Source organism: Phocoena sinus, chromosome 6, assembly GCF_008692025.1.
Source record: "Phocoena sinus isolate mPhoSin1 chromosome 6, mPhoSin1.pri, whole genome shotgun sequence".
Lineage (NCBI taxonomy): Eukaryota > Metazoa > Chordata > Mammalia > Artiodactyla > Phocoenidae > Phocoena > Phocoena sinus.
The window spans coordinates 57,211,294-57,228,345 of record NC_045768.1 but is presented as its reverse complement, the minus strand read 5'-3'; the positions used below and the strand labels follow the sequence as shown (position 1 = coordinate 57,228,345).

General features: G+C 44.0%; 1 protein-coding gene across 4 annotated transcripts in view; it reads left to right on the top strand.

Annotated features, from left to right (window-relative positions):
• Positions 1-17,052, top strand: part of GLDC (glycine decarboxylase) — a 137,989-nt gene that overhangs the window by 37,190 nt on the left and 83,747 nt on the right. The window contains exons 1-2 of one of the 4 annotated variants that reach the window (XM_032634820.1): positions 248-731; positions 1,267-1,345. The exons of 1 other annotated variant lie outside the window; for it this stretch is intronic. In XM_032634820.1, the coding sequence (XP_032490711.1) occupies positions 477-731; positions 1,267-1,345 (334 nt within the window). In that variant the 5' untranslated portion in view covers positions 248-476. Of the gene's footprint in view, positions 1-247; positions 732-1,266; positions 1,346-17,052 lie in introns of those variants that run through there. 2 more of the 4 variants (XM_032634819.1, XM_032634821.1) reach the window with 2 other exon arrangements.

Sequence of the window (17,052 nt, the reverse complement as noted above, 5' to 3'; positions counted from 1 at the left end):
ATTCCCCAGGCACTGCGCCTGTGGCCTGTGGCACGGAGCGCATGGAGCGCCCCCGCCCCGCGTCAACCAGAGATGGAGTAGGAGTAATTGAGAATGGAAGGCTCCAGGCGACGGAGCAGAGGGCCTGAGGAGGGGGTAGGGAAAGGGGGCGGGGGGCGGGGTCTACCCCGCCCCCGCCCTTCCGTTCACTCCCATTGGCCGAGCGTTTCCTGGCCGTATCCCACTGCCCACCCCCAGAACGACGCTTAAAGTGTGCGAAGCAGGTGCCTCGAGTGGAGTAAGAAGTTTGCGCGCGTGTCCGGGCTCAGCGCGGCACCCATTCATTGCCTCTGACCATCCATCCGTCCCTTCGGTCATCCAGCGGGGAGGGGCTCCGGCTACCCGGGGGCAGCCGCTACACAGGGGACAGCGACCAGAAGAGGAGCCGAAAGCGTAGCTGACCCTCGCCGGCCTGGCAGGGGACGGTGACCACCACCATGCAGACGTGCGCCAGGGCCTGGGGGCTGCGTCTGGGTTGCAGAGTCGGGGGCGGCCGCCGCCTGGCTGGAGGCGCGGGGCCTCGTTGGGCGCCGTGGGGCCGTGACAGCAGTAGCGGCGGCGGGGATAGCGGCGCGGCTGGGGCCTCGCGCCTCCTCGAGCGCCTCCTGCCCAGACACGACGACTTTGCTAGGAGGCATATCGGCCCCGGGGACAAAGACCAGAGGGAGATGCTACAGGCCCTGGGGCTGGCGGTAAGGACCCCAACCCGGCCCTCAGAGGGCTCACCCTGCGCCGCCCGGGTTCTGCCCGTACGGCCTCCCGGCCCCCGCCAGGAGCTCTGCTTCGCTCCCTCCGCGTGGGACCCGCACCCTGGCCCGGGGCCCCTGGTGTGGGAGCGAGCACGCGCGCTCGGTCTGCGTGCCCCAGCCTGCTCCCACCAGGTTACTTTCTCCTCCACCCACTCTTCGCGCCTCAAAACCGTGTATTTTTCAACCTAAGTCGCCCTGCAGATGAGCTCTCACTTTGCAAGAGAAGGACCTCCTGATTTATCCGATTATCTCCGGTTGCCCACTGAAATCCAACCCGGAGTGGCCGAATCACTACCCCGACTCATTATTTTTTTTCTCCAGTGATTTTTGGTTTGTTCTTTTTAGAAAGAAACCCTAATTAGACAATTTAAATGAAGTTTCCCCCAAGCCTTTGTAGATGCAAAATGCAGAGGTGACTTTTAACTGAGAAGCAATTTCCTCTGCCTTTAGTGTTCACGGACTTGCGTTTTAATTTTAGAGCATTGATGAACTGATCGAGAAGACCGTCCCCGCCAGCATCCGCTTGAAAAGACCCTTGAAAATGGATGACCCAGTCTGTAAGTGAGCGGGAGATTCCGCTTGCTCTGGCCTATTTGTCTTCTATGGTCTTTGAAAGTCCAGCTGTGGGTTAGGATTGCTCAGGAGGGAGAATGTTTATGAAAATAAATCAGCGTTGGGTACCGCACGGGGCGGAAGAGGGTGGAATAATTCAGTTCTTTATCTCGGCGTGGAGACAGCAAACTTCCCAGGGGAAGGCAGTGCACAAACACGTGTAGAGGACTCCCAACTTTCCAGGCACCTGTCCCAGACTATGGTTCTCCCATCCTTTGGCTTGAGAGGTGTCATCACTTCTCTGCAGATCAGGATACTCAGAAGGGAAAAGGAATTGCCTACAGTCATGCAAACAGGGGAGTGACAAAAGTAGGAAACCCAGACATCTGGCCTCCTACCCCAAGGTTCTTTATACCACAGTAGCTTCAGATTGTTCTCTCTCACATCCAAATTTTACTATTTATACCTACTGAAAGGCAGCAGTACTTTTAAAGCCTGAATGATTTTTATAGAGAAACAGAAATAAGATTCATACTTGATTAAGAAATCTTAGTTTAACCGTAGACTCTCATAGAATTTTATTATTTTTTATTTATTTTTATTATTTATTTAAAAAATTCAAACAGAAAGAATTTTATTTTATATTTAAAATAGTTTTAGTGGTCTGAAGATTATTTGACTTCCATGGGCTGAGCAAGAATCCACAAAAAAATTAAAGGCAAATAGGCAGCGCTGAAGAGCTTTTTTTTTTTTTTATAAACAGGAAAGAATTCTCATGGTTTTGAATCATAAAAATGCTATCCCTTCTGGAGTCAAGTGAAGAGAAGACAATTGGTTTGTTTTAGGTTTTAGAACAGAAAGGATATGTGGAAGGCAAGCTTTATTTTGTTTTAAAGTATACAACTTGAGGTATGAAGCAGGTCCAGCTCCAGCTGGCTGATGCTGTAACTCAGGGTGTGCTGAGGGCTGCTCCCTTTGTTAGTTTCAAATCTGAACCATTTCCCCTGACGGCAGGGACCTTGTTCGTAGAAGAAAATACGTGCTTTTTGTCCAATTGAACTGATTGAGACTTGGGGATAGCTGGAAGCCTTATCTACTTCAGGTTTAGGAAATCAGAATCCTGATTAATTGAATGTTTAGAGTGAAGAGTTATATATTTTTGAAGCAAGCCATCGGTGAATATTTGAATAAGTAAAAGCCCTCCTGAGACTTTGAAAGTCAGGACATGTTAGGTCAGCCCTTTTACCATATACTCTAAAATAAAATGTTCCTGAAGAACATTAGCATCTAGGAACCATGTCAAAGCTATCTAGCCTTTTTTAGTTCAGGTGCTTGTTTCCAGCTGACTAATTTGAACCTTGGGGGATTCCATTTCTCCTCCTCTCCTCTTTAGAAGCAGACTTCTGATAAGTAATTTGTAATTTAAGTGTAAACTTTAAACCCAGCTTCTGTGAGACTTGGGGCCGGTTCCATCTGGTTAGTCTGAGGTGACTCAGAAAATATTGCACAGTCAGGAGTCCCCCCTTGCCCTGAAGTGGGCTGGCTCTCCAGCAAAGCTTGCTACTTGGAAGTGAGCTGGGGGCGGAAATGAGGGGGAGGGGGAGGTGGTGGTGGGCAGCACAGAAGGCATCAGTGTTTTCATCTGAGGTATGCACACGTCATGGGTAATGAATGTGTTCCACGTGAGGAGAGCAAATTGGTACAGGTAACCTCTAGCAGAAGCATTTTCATTTAACAGTGGAGCAGCATTATCCAAACTTGGTTTCACGTGAATGCTGAATGCCTGTGTTCTACTGTAGTCAGAGGAATTCTAGACCAAATATTTGTTCACTGCATACAGAGAAAACTAACAAGAGCTAGTTAGATGAGTCTTAAATCCCTCATTGCTGAGGAAAAAGAAGATTGTGAGAGCTGTAAGCAGCATGGAGATACTTGGGTTAGTTCTTATGCATAACTTTATAACCTCAAATCTTTATGTAGTGCTTACCATGTACTGGGCACTTTTTAAAGTGTATTTCATGTATTAATTTAATCCTTATTACAACCCGGAGGGGTAACTACCATTAACAACTCTGTTTTAAAGATGAAGAAACCGTGGCATACAGAGGGTAAGAATCCTGCTCGAGGTCACCGCTGGTAAGCGGTGAAGGCAGAATTCACCCCACACAGACCAGCTGCTGTTCACACTCCAGCCATCAGTGTACATTGTCTTCGTTGTGACCTCTGCAAGGGGGTGGGTGTATAAAGTAGAAAACTCCTATCCTGACTCTTCCAAAGCATCCAGTTTACGGGTATGCACAAGGCCAATCACACTGGAATCACTCTGCCATTTGCCAGCTGCCCTAGTGGAAATGCAGCGGCAGGTTGAGAGCACAGGTGTGAGAACACTCAGGCCCGCTGCCAGGGCGAGGGAAGGGATGACAAAAGTTCAGGACTAGGGCTGGGTATCGAAGGGTGGGTAGTTATGCTCTGCTGGACGAGGCTGGGGGAGACTGCCGGAGCTAAAGGGACCAGCTTGTACAGGACAGAGTGGCCCGACAGAGTCAGGGAGGTACAGAGGGTTCAGCTGTCCCGCAGGATGCTCCCCCTCCCCTTGGACACTTCAGGAAGTACCTTGAAAGAATACCTTGATCATTAGTTGGCTTCACAGTAAGCCATACTTTAGAGAAACAAGCAAAGATATTCAGTTCAAAACCCTGTCAGATTCATCTAGTCAAGTGAATTCTCCATCCCTCGCTGACATACACAAAGAACAAAAAAAACTAGAAGGATATATGTCAGTGGGAACATTTGTTTCTCTGGATGATGCCATTATGGATGATTTTAGATTTCTTTTTATTCCTTTGCTTTTTCTAGATTTTCTACAATAACTGTATTTATTATTAATACAAAATTTAAATTACTTTATGAACCATGCCAGTCACTTTTGGCTATGATATGCCTCTCTGTATAGTATTTTCAGTGAAGCCATCTCAAGCGAACCAGACTGAACTAGCCTGTAACTTCACAGAAGCAGGGTTTAAAGTTCACACAAAATTGCACATTGCTTATCGTGAGCATGCTTAGGAAGAGAGAGGAGACACTAAACCCTTTAATGTTCAAGTTATTCAACCAGAATTGACCGGCTGAGCTGTCAGAATGAGACTTTTGATGGTCTTGTGAGAACCTTGTATTCTAAGATCTATCGTTTAGAGTGATTTTAATAAATGGTTAATGGAGGGCAGTGAGCAGAGGGAGGAGGTATTGTGTAACGCAGCTGCAGGTGGTGACTGTCACCCAGGTGGGGTTGGACACTCTTCCATTTTGTTTTTTAATTTATTTTTGGCTGCATTGGGTCTTCGTTGCTGCGTGTGGGCTTTCTGTAGTTGCGGCGAGCGGAGGCTGCTCTTCGTTGTGGTGCACGAGTTTCTCATTGCGGTGGCTTCTCTTGTTGAAGAGCACGGGCTCTAGGCGTGCGGGCTTCAGCAGTTGCAGCATACGGGCTCAGTAGTTGGGGTACATGGGCCCTAGAGCTCATGGGCTTCAGTAGTTGTGGTGTGTGGGCTCAGTAGTTGCAGTGCGCAGGCTCAGTAATTGCGCTCGTGGGCTCTAGAGTGCAGGCTCAGTAGTTGTGGCACATGCTGTTAGTTGCTCTGCAGCATCTTCCCAGACCAGGTATTGAACCCATGTCCCCTGCATTGGCAGGCAGATTCTTAACCACTGCGCCACCAGGGAAGTCCATGGGCACTCTTCTGAACTGACCCCAAGGGCACCTACAGGGCAGTTGTTCCCCTGGCTGTGGGCGTCAATTATCTTTCAGCTGGATTAAGTCTGTTGTGAGGTGCAACCTGTAAACTCTTCAGTCTCTGACAAATCTCTCCTTTGGCCATTCCTAGCTCCTTCAGTTCCCAGAACATATGAATTATTATTTCATCTTTAGGATAATTTCAATGGATTTTCATTATACAACTGTGGAGATAAATAAAGACCAGCCAAATGAGAAAAGCAAAGGCTCTTTATTCTGAACTTGCTCTAGGAGTCAGCCTTTTGTTTTGCAGAGGAGTGGGAAGACCTCATAGTGAAATAAAGGAAAGGCTTCAGGTGTGCCCTGTTGGCCTGGGCAAGCTGTAAGTGGGCCAATTAAAGCAGGGCTTCCTATGTGATTGGTTAGGGCTGCTTGTTTGGCTTTGTCTGGTTGGTCCTAAATTGGAAGCAGGGACTGAGAGTAGGGAAGCTGTCAGTTATTAATCAAGTCCTGGCCCTTTTGGGCCAATTGTTATAGAAGTTATCATTCATTTTCCTCCTTTGTCACTGGAGATAGCAAAAGATGGCTTTCTGCAAGTCTAATCTGTAGCAGGCTGAGTTCAGAGGTGGTTTATTGTAGATAAGGGGGTTGGTTTCCTGAGTAGGTCGCTGCAGGTTGTGGGTGAAAGTTCTGTGGTCTGGCTATTCCTTATTTATATGTTTAGACTCTCACAGCAGTCTGTTTGTTGTCCTTTTATTTTTGTCATAAATTCTTGTTAGGCAGACCCCTGCTGATCTGACTGATACCTTGGACAGTCAACATATTGCCTAAATTGTAAGTGTTTATGGCTATTTACTGTAGGCAAGGAACTGTGAGGATAAATGTATGAAAAAACATAGTCACTATCCTCAAGGAGCTTACATCTTAACATAAATTGATTCAGAAAGTTAAAGTGTCCAAGATGTCATAAGAAACATGAATAAAATGCTGTGAGTGTACAGAAGTGATGTGAAATTGGATAGAAAAACAGGGATTTCTGAAAACAATGTGAAAAGTTGAGGTATATCTTTTCCTGTTAGAAACAAAGACAAAATCTTTACATTGACTATGTTTTCTTTGTGTGTAAATATGTTATTATAAGAAGGGAAAAACACAAAAAGGCAGCTCCTTCATTGAGAAAAAGAAAATGGCAAAATGCAATGTGTGAAGCATAATTATGGAATTATTTGAGTATTGTTATAGTCTCATCCTGGATGGAATCTTAATAGAATAATTATGCTGTCAATGATTTGGGGGATTCTGGAGTGTTTTCCAACACCACCGAGCAATTTTCAGTTCTCAGGGGACACCAGCTGGTTGTCCTACGATTTAACTCACTTCTGATACTGTCTACCTGCATATAGCATCAGACCTCACAGATTAAGTCCCCCAAAACTGCCCCCACTTCAGATGCCAATCACAAGTTAGGGTTTTCACCTGAGCTTCTGACCAAAAAGCTATAAATCGGACCCCCTCCTCTGGTTCAATTAATTTTCTAGAGCAGCTCACAGAACACTAACATTTCCTTACATTTACTAGTTTATTATAAAGGATATTATAAGAGATACAGGTGAACAGCCAAATGAAGAGGTACATAGGGTAGGGTCTGGACGTGTCCCAAGCACAGGAGCTTTTGCCCCCATGGAACTGGGGTGGACCACTTTCCCAGCACAGGGATGTATTAGCCAGCCCAGAAGCTCATCAAATCTGCTGTTTTTATAGAGCTTATCCTGCAACCCCTCCCCCCTTCCTTTTCCCAGAGGTCAATTGGTGGGCCTGAAAGTTCCAGCCCTCTAATCACTTGGTCTTTTTGCTGACCAGCCACATCCTGAGGCTATTTAGGAACCCCAGCCTAATCACTTTATTAGCAGATACTCAGGTGTGCTCAAAAGGACCTGAGTATGAATAAGACAAGATACTCTTGTCACTCAGGAAATACCGAAGACCAGAGATATTTCTTATTATACTACAGGGATATTTTAGAAAAATATGTGGTGATATATCCTGATAAAGTGGAGAGGTGAAAATATTTATTTTAAAAGAGATGAATCCTAAAATAAATTGTGATCAGTTTTTTCCCCTTCCTTTTGAAACTAGAACACCAAATGAGAAATCTTAGTCTTTGTAAAGTATCATTTTTAAGCATTAACATGTTTTGAACTATCAATCTAAATAAGGATGTAAACTGAAACAAGCTCAGATTACCAGAAATTTGAGTTTATTTGGGAATAGCAGAGGAATTGCAATTTAGGAGACATGTGCTGTAGAAGCTGCAAACAAGTTATTGAGGGTCTGGGGCAGGTTGTGTTTGTGGGCAGGGAGCACAAAGAGAGGGACATCCAGCCAGAACCCAGCCAGTAAGTTCATTGGCTTGAGTATGGAGAGATTCTTGGTGGATGTTCATTGGTCCGGAGATAAGTCTTAGTCTTCTGTAAATCAGGCGTTTACAGGAACTCAGTCTCTCAGTTCTTAAGTTCTGTTCTTCTGAGGGAGCATGTGTGAGATTCTCCATTTCATATCCTTGGGTTCCTTTTTTTTTTTTTTTTTAATAGTCCTTTTTCTGCTGATAGCACCTTATCTTTATTTGGCTGTATGAGTCCCATCCTTTCCCTCTTCAACTTTTATGTTTCTACTGTCTCAAATTGTTCCTTTTTTTTTTTTTTTTTTTTTTTTGGACGGGCCACGTGGCTTGTGGGATCTGAGTTCCCCGACCAGGGATTGAACCTGGGCCACAGCAGTGGCCACCAGGGAACTCCCCTTGGGTTCCATTTTGGATTGAAATCCTTTCACAGGACTTGCTTATTTTTTGACATGCAAGGATACAAACATGCTGACATATGGTGATGAGGGGTCAAATAGGTCATGTGATTGAGACAAAGAACTTAAAACGTAAAACAACTTTTTCCTCTTCATCTTGTTAAAGGATCATGGAATTCATCCAGCACCATCAAAGGTTTTATGTAAATGGAATTCTTTAACAATATTTTTAAAAATTGGCAAAGTAACTGTATTAGTTATCTCTTGCTTTATACGAAATTACTACAAAACTGGGGCTTAAAACAACAATGAACATTTATTATCCTCACAGTTTCCGTGGGTCAAGAATCCAGGAGCAGCTAAGCTAGGTGGTTCTGGCTGAGTCACTCATGAGGTTGTGGTCGCACATTGGTGGACGCTCAACTAGGGCTGGAGGAGCCACTTCCAAGGTGGCTCATAAACATGGCTGGCAAGTTGGTGCTGGCTGTTAGCGGGAGGCCCCGGTGCCTCCTCACATGGGTCTGTCCACAGACTGCTTGAGTGTCCTCACAACATGGCAACTGGATTCCTGCAGAGCCAGTGATTCAGGAGAGAAGGAAAGCCAGGCAGAAACTATTCTTTTTATGACCTAGTCTTGGAAGTTCTATAGTATCATTTATATCATATGCTGTTCGTAAAAGTGAGTCACTAAGACTGGCCCAAATTCAAGGGAAGGGGAATTAGTTTACACCTTTTGAAGGGAGGAGTGTAAACAAGATTGCACGCATAATGTTTTTTAAAAGACGTTCCTTTTTAGAGCAGTTTTAGGTTCACAGCAACATTGAGCAGAAAGTACAGAGAATTCCCCTATACCTCTTGCCTCCACATATGCACAGCCTCCCTCATTATCAACATCCCCCACCAGAGGGGTACATTTGTTACCACTGATGAACCTACGTTGACACATCATTATCACCCAGAGTCTGTAGTTTACATTAGGGTTCACTCTTGGTGTTGTACATTCTGTGGGTTTGAACAAGTGTATAATGACATGTATCCACCATTATAGTAGCATACAGGGTGTTTTCACTGCCCTAAAAATCTTCTGCATAGATATTTAAAAAACTACCATATTCATCTAAATTAGCATATACTTGCTATCATAAATTATAATGAATTTTATCTAACTTTTAAAAGTACTCAATGCTATCAAAATAAAATATACTGTGCTTTAAATATGGTATTACTCTTGAGGACTATTGAGGTACATAGGGCCATTTACCCATACACAAAATGCCCCAACCTACTCCCCTTTGTCACCATTGGGTTATAAGCCACTATCACCAAATCTATGTCTATAGCCTCTTCCATCTACTTTAATTCCTTGAGAGACTTCAATGGAAAATACAATACTGCTTTAGGCACTGAGGATGCAAGAATCAGGAAGTAGGGCTTTCCTGGTGGCACAGTGGTTGAGAGTCCGCCTGCTGATGCAGGGGACACGGGTTCGTGTCCCGGTCCGGGAAGATCCCACATGCCGTGGAGCGGCTGGCCCTGTGAGCCATGGCCGCTGAGACTGCTCATCCGGAGCCTGTGCTCCGCAACGGGAGAGGCCACAGCAGTGAGAGGCCTGCGTACCGCAAAAAAAAAAAAAAAAAAAAAAAAAAAAGAATCAGGAAGTAAAGGGTGATAAAGATATGGTCCCTGACTGTAGGTTAAAACTGATAGGGAGATAGATACCGAATAGCTCCTTAGGTCTGCAAATAGGATGAATGGTTTAGCTGAGGTTATGGCATGAGCAGAGGCTTGGAAGTGTGGACATGCCTCAAATAACCTAATATGGTTATTTGAGGATGGTGAGTAGACCATGTGTGTAGAATATTGAGCTGCAGAGAGGTATGGAAAGCAAGGTATGGAGGGCCCAAAGCCATGATAAAGGATTTGTTTTCCTCTACATAGTGGGGAGACATTAACAGTTATTACAGAGGGAAGTGACATATTCAAACTGTGTTTTGCAGAGTGCCTCTGAGACAGAGGCAAGGAGACCAGCTGGGAGATTGTTGGAGATTTTATTTATTTTGGGCTGCCTTGGATCTTCGTTGATGCGCGAAGACTTTCTCTAGTTGCGGTGAGCGGGGGCTACTCTTTGTTGCGGAGCACAGGCTCTAGGCACGCGTGCTTCAGTAGTTGTGGCTTGCAGGCTCAGTAGTTGTGGCTCACAGGCTCTAGAGCGCAGGCTCAGTAGTTGTGGCGCACGGGCTTAGTTGCTCCGCGGCATGTGGGATCTTCCCGGACCAGGGCTCAAACCCATGTCCCCTGCATTGGCAGGCGGATTCATAACCACTGTGCCACCAGGAAAGCCCTGTTGGAGATTTTAGAGGTGAGATTTTAAATGTGTCTACCAGGAAGCAGTCACCAAGATGATATTAGATATGTCAGAGTGGGAGCATGAGAAGGCAGGGGAGCCTTTAGACTGTGATGCAGGTCTGACCCTGGTGGAGGGGCAGAAGGATGGAAGAATTGGGTAAGAAGAATCATAGACTGCAGCACAGATCTAAGAAGTTTTGGTCAGACTGAGCAGAGTCCTTGAACAAAAGTCACCCATCAGAGGAGTCCCAAATCTTACAGGAATGGGTCTGCATTTGTTCTCCTGCTGGGCTTAGTATCAATAATTGCCTGGGAGCAGCCTGTGGGAAGTATGGTTTTGGTACAGACATGGTGGTCGGTCCAGCGGGGCAGCAGGTAGGACTGTCAGTCAGTTTCTAGGCTGAGTGTCTTGGGGTGATGGAGATGTCATTAACAGAGAGCAAACAGGGAGAAGAGGAGGGTCCTAGAGGAAGACGAGATCATGGGTGTTGTTTGAGCAGAACTGAATTTGAGGTACTCAGGAGCATGCATTTGAATAAACTGAATCAGCAGTTGGAAATAACAAGTCTAGAGCTCAAGAGAGAGATTAGAGGTGGAGTTGCAGATTTAGTGAGTCTTCTGAATGAATTAATGAGAACGAGTGAGATTTCCTATGGATGAAGTATTGGGAAGAAAGTGGAAACCAGGATATTGGGAAATAGAGCATGGAAAAAGACACAGGCAGAGCAGCCTGAGATGAAGTAATCCAAGAGGCCAGAGGATACGTTTTAAGTCAGGGGTTTGTGGACCTCAGTGTCATATTCTGGACCTTTCTTAGGCATAAGAGAGAAGAAAGTCCACATGATGACATAAGGACACTCCGAGGTGGGAGGAGTTTAGGGGCTGCCTGTCTGATGATCTAAGTGAGAGGCAGGAAGGGTGAGACAGAGCATTAGAAAAGTGAGAAAGTGATCATCTGGGTAGTGAGGGGCCTAGATCACCCTGCATGGAAGACCTGCTGAGATTTAATGGCTTGAATCTGTAAGGTTTGCTAGGATCCCCTCACCCAGCATCATTTAGTGACCTGGGAGCAGGAACAGAGGAATGGGGTGCCTGAGTTTAGCTTAGTTTGAGGATTGGTAAAGTCAAGTGGCCAAGGACTTCAAGTCCACACAGGCTGGCTAGGGAGGGAGACAGGTGAGGCAGTTCCTTCCGTCCACATTGGGATGGGAGCTCAGTGAGCACCTTATGGGAATGGGCGTGGAGGACCTGACCTGCTCAGGAGCCTGAAGGGGGGTGGCCCACAACGAGGTTGTGTGCTGCTTTCAGGAGGGTGATTGCTGGCTTCTATTCCTTATGTCCTCTTTTCACCCCACCAAATGGCACTGTGCTTTGCTTTTAGAAATGTCTGTTATATGATGTGTGAAGAACTTTGATCTCATTTTGACTGCTCAGGTTTGTTTTACTTGTTAAACCTGAAGTATTTTAATAAAAATGCAAACTGGGAATTTTAGTAAGGATTCTCAATGTCCATATCATCCAATGTACTAACTGATTAAACAATAAGGAAACAAAAGTTTGGAAAATATGAAATTATTGTAGGCACTGTATTATTTCACAGAACTTGCTTAGTAGCTGCAAGTTTCCCTTTAGAAATGTTTCTCTGAAGCTCATGCCTTTAGGGATGTGAGAACAGTTTGCACATTGATTTGTCATTGTGGATTCTGTGATAGGTGAGTTATTGTGAATATTGAGCTAACAACTATATGTGGGAGTTTAGGTGAATTTTCATTCACTTGTATTTTCTGAGCACCTAGTATGTACCTAGCAACCACTACGCACCTGTCCACAAAGAGATTATAATTTAGTTGGTGAGATTCTGGGCTGGATTACAAATTTCTCCATATGCCTGTATTCCTTTGATCTATAAAAATTCTCTCTTTCCTGCAAACATGTTAAATTGTTTAAGCTGGACTCAATACATATTTGTCCCTTCTTGTTCTTGCTCTGCTGGCCATGACAAGCTACTCACAGGGCAGCAAAGAGGAAAAACAAACACTCCAGGACTTCCACTCTGATTCTCATTTCAAATTGACCATTTGGCCTGCTTACGTAGGTCAACTGGTGTTCCAGGTAAATATTATGAATTGTAATGTTTCTCTGTGCACTTCTTTTGTAAATGTTTATAGGTGGAATGAAAAGGGGCGGCTGACGAGGTCTCCCACAGAAAGTAGTGTGACCCAAGTCCCAGAAGTAAATAACAGACATGTCCCCACTACCCCGCCATGGGATGCTTTTCTGGTTTTCCTACAGCTGCTATAAAGATCTTGAACCTGTATATCTCTTGGGTGAGCAGGCAGAGCTCTAGGGACTGCTCACTCCTGTGGAGACGAGGGACCATGGAGCCATCAGAAACACGGATTGGATGTGCCTTGGCCCCTCTCGGCTGGAAGTGCCTGGCCAGGGGTTCTAATTCCCAAGACTCATGAGGGGCTGGGTGAGCTGGGGTATTAATCGGCTGATCAAGAAGATGGGAAAGAGCCTGGCAGGCTTAGGGTTGGGGGGCCAGAGCCCCAGGTGAGGCCTGTGTGGTGCTGCCCAGACCACATCCTGACGCATGGGGTGGGCGCCCCTCTGCCAGTCTTGAAGCGTTTTCAATTCAAAGAGTTTCCATGTCATTATTCTGCATTAACGAGCTTATAGATTGGTTTGCCTTCCTGGACTGAACAAATTCTATAATTCAGCAGACTGTGGTTGTGAAACCCTCCTTTGCTAGGGAAAGAAACTTGGCAAATAAGAGGGAGTAGGGTTTAATGGGCTGGGTAAGTGGGGTTAAGCCATGCTTAAGCCCACTTATTTACGGGGGAGGGAGAGAGGTGCTGCAAATGATTAGGTGAAGTTAGAAAAAGGCTACACATTAGGATGGAGTTTGTAGGCAAATTCTGGCTTCCACTCAGGAAATCAGAAAATCCTGATATATGCTATTATCCATGGTTTGTTTATCTTGAGACCCTGGCCCCCACCCCCCCATGGTTCCTGAGCAGCTTTGGCAAGAAAAATGCTAAGGCAGTCTCTGTCCTCACGTTCTAGCCCCAGCTCTTCCCTTCAGCCTCTGGCAGAAAAAGCCCTTTCTGGGAAATTCAAATAACGAGTTTCTTGGTTTTCAGTCCTGATGATTTCCTTAGAGTCCTTTTCTGAGAATCTTGCAAAGCACATGAAGGGCAGGGAGTGGGAGGGAGGCTCTGTTGCTGGTTGAATGGCTGCTCCATGCTGGGTGTTGCTGGGCTGCCTGGAAAATGCTCTGTGGACAGCCAGCCACTGTGGGGACAGCAGATGTCTGCACCCATGTATTTCACAAGCAGGATTTTGTTCTGGGTGTAACATTTTAACTCAATTAAAATTTTTTGAATAAATAACAGTCATATTATCCAAAATTCAAAAGCATGAAAAGATATACAGGGTAAGCAAGACCCTTTCTCCCTTATCAGTTTCTTAAGAATCATCCCAGAGATATTCTGTTAATATACAACATATCCATATATATTTATTTTTTAATATAACTGGTAGAATAATATATACTCTGTGGAAACTTAGGCATAATATTTTTAGATTGTCAGAAAAGCAAAAGCAAAGCATGGATACATTTTTCCATATAATTGTGGCAAAAAAAAATTGTGTGTTTGGGAATGGGTTAGGGGTGTGTGTGTGTGTGTGTGTGTGTTGGGGTGTAGCAGGTATCTTGACCCATATAGCCTGCCTGTTTATTCTGATGACATTCTCCTAGTTCTTGTCCAAGTTCACATGTATGGGAAATTAAAATCTAGGCCTAGAAATTTAACAGCTAAATCAGCTTATTCCTACCAGAAAGTATATTTGGGGAAGTGGTAGGTGCAAAATTCTCCTTGACGTTTTAGGTGCAAGTGACAAGGGAGTTACTATTGGAAAGGCTCTTATATGGAATTATGTAAGGAGGAAGCATTCATTCTGAATTCTGAGAAGCAGGACCATTGTGAGACCCACCTGTAGTTTCTTAGGGAATGGTGCCCAGGTCACTGAACTCTGTTCTTGGTACATTAGGACCAGGGTGTTATGCAACGTGCTGAGGTAGAGGAATAAACAAGGTCAGAAGCAGGTATTTATTCCACAAGAAAAGAACTTAACTGCTTAGATTGCTAAAGGACTAAGGACTTTCATGGCTGGGAGGACACAGTAATGCAAGGTCTGGCTGCTCTTTGAGGCTGTAGGCAGACGTCTGGAGAATGACAGTTTGTCTCCAAGTGTTTTGTTTTGTTTTTATTTATTTTTTTAATTGAAGTATAGTTGATTTGCAATGTTGTGTTAGTTTCTGGTTTACAGCAAAGTGATTCAGATATATATATATATATAGTTTTTCATATTTTATATATATGTATATCTATCTATCTATATATAGTTTTTTATATTCTTTTCCATTATGGTTTCTTACAGGATATTGAATATAGTTCCCTGTGCTATACAGTAGGACCTTGTTGTTTATCCATCCAAGTGTTTTTTAATGGACATTCCCTTTCTCATTCTGTCTCATTTCCTCCCTGGTTTGTTTCATTGTCCTTCATATTCAGGAAGATAGTTACTGGAATTGGGCCTGTTAACAGGAAGAAGCTGTTTTTGTCAAGTTGGAAGGACAAGGGTGAGGAATGTGCACTGCTGTGGGGCTCACTCTGGGGGGAAGCTGATCATTTTCCTCTCTCCTCTTTGTTCACACAGCTTTCCTGGGGCTGTGCTGCCCAGGGTTTGGATGACACAATTGCCTTTTTAAAATGCTTCTTTTACTACGTAGGTGGAAAAGACTGCCACTTTGGACTTAAGGATCCCACCCTATTTCTCTAGAAAGGCATTCTTTTCCAAGGGGGAAAGGAATCTAACTCTATTGTGAAGTACAGTGGTGGATATCGCATGGTTAGGATTTGGGCTTTTATTTAGACCAATCATGCCCCAAAACTTGCTCTTAGAGACTGCTTCTGCTATGCTCCATTTCAGAGAGGTTCAGCGGTAGACCTCTGATTGTGGACTTTTCCCTCTTCTCCCCTTTTCTCCATGTCCATTGGATCTTGGCATTACTTAACATAGTAACTCAAACTCTGGGCTCCTAAATGTACTAGGTTGGCTCTTCTGCTGATTGGACCAAAGTCAGATTTCATTAGTAGGTATGAGAAATGGTGACCAGTGAACAAACATTAGAAATAATCCAGACACTCACTAAGTTGTGTTGTTGGGGAGTGTTTTTTTTTTATTAAATGTGACTGATAAAGCCTGAGGTCTAGATTATTTTTTAATTTATTTATTTTTATTGACATATAGTTGATTTACAATGCATCAGGTATAAAGTGATTCAGTTATATACATATAACTGAATTCTTTTCCATTATAGGTTATTAGAAGACACTGAATATAGTTCCTTGTGCTATATAGTAGGTCCTTGTTGTTTATCTATTTTATATATAGTAGTGTGTATCTGTTAATCCCAAATTCCTGATTTATCCCCCCTTCCCCTTTCCCTTTTGGTAACTATAAGTTTGTTTTCTGTGTCTGTGAGTCTATTTCTGTTCTGTAAATAAGTTCATTTCTATCATTTTTTAGATTCCATATATAACTGATATTATGTGGCATTTGTCTTTCTCTTTCTGACTTCACTTAGTATGATAATCTCTAGGTGAGGTCTTGATTTTATCACAGTAAGAAGCAGTTTAACTCTCTGTTCTTCAAGTCACAGACTGTCTTGACTTCTAGGTTGTCATGATGAGCAACGGATGAGTGAATGGTAAAGGTTTCTCAGACCATTATAACTTCCAGAAGCATGACCAAGTACCTACCCTACTCTTGATGGCTCATGAGTGTCCTTTAGCTTGGTGTACAGAGGACTACTCATTCTATTAACTCACTTTGTTCCCAATAGAATGTAAAATTGGTTGTCAAGACCAGGCTATGATGAGGGCCAATCAGGGAATACAGTTGTCCCTCAGTATCCAGGAGCGATTGGCTTCAGGCGCCCCCTTACCCCCACCCTCCACCATACCAAAATCCTTGGATGCTCAAGTCTCTTATATAAAATGGTGCAGCATTTGCCTATAACTTACGCACAACCTCCCCATATACTTTAAATCATCCCTAGATTACTTATAATACCTAATACAATGTAAATGCCATGTAAATAGTTTTAATACAAGGTAAATTCTATGTAAATAGTTGTAAATACGATGTAAATGATATGTAAATAGTTGCCAACACTGGCAAATTCAAGTTTTGCTTTTTGGAACTTTCTGAAAATTTTTTTTCTGAATAGTTTTGATTCTTGGTTGAAATCCACAAATTTGGAAGCTGTGGGTCCTGGAGGGCCTGCTGTATTTGTATTAGCTCTATCTGGGTAGGGGCAGAGCCCACAGGTGCTTGGAAAATTTGGTCCCATAGGGACTAGAGTATATCTGTTATAGGATTATTTGGTTGCACCGGGCCTTAGTAGCAGCAGGCAAGCTCCTTATATGTGGCGTGCGAACTCTTAGTTGTGGCATGCCTGGGGGATCTAGTTCCCTGAGCAGGGATCGAACCCCGGCCCCCTGCATTGGGAGCATGGAGTCTTAACCACTGCGCCACCAGGGAAGTCTCCTCTGTTACAGGATTAAAAACTCAAGTTTGAACATTTTTATGCTTCTGGGTCTTATCTATAATTAATTTTTTTGCTCTTCTTTTATGCTAATTGGCCTTTAAATTTTTTCAAGTGTTTTATCCAAGTGTGTAGGACATTGGCAACTATGAGGGTTGATGATATGTATTGATATATGGACACCCTGAACTGATGTGGGGTGTGGAAGTGGGTTCCTGGCTAGTCTG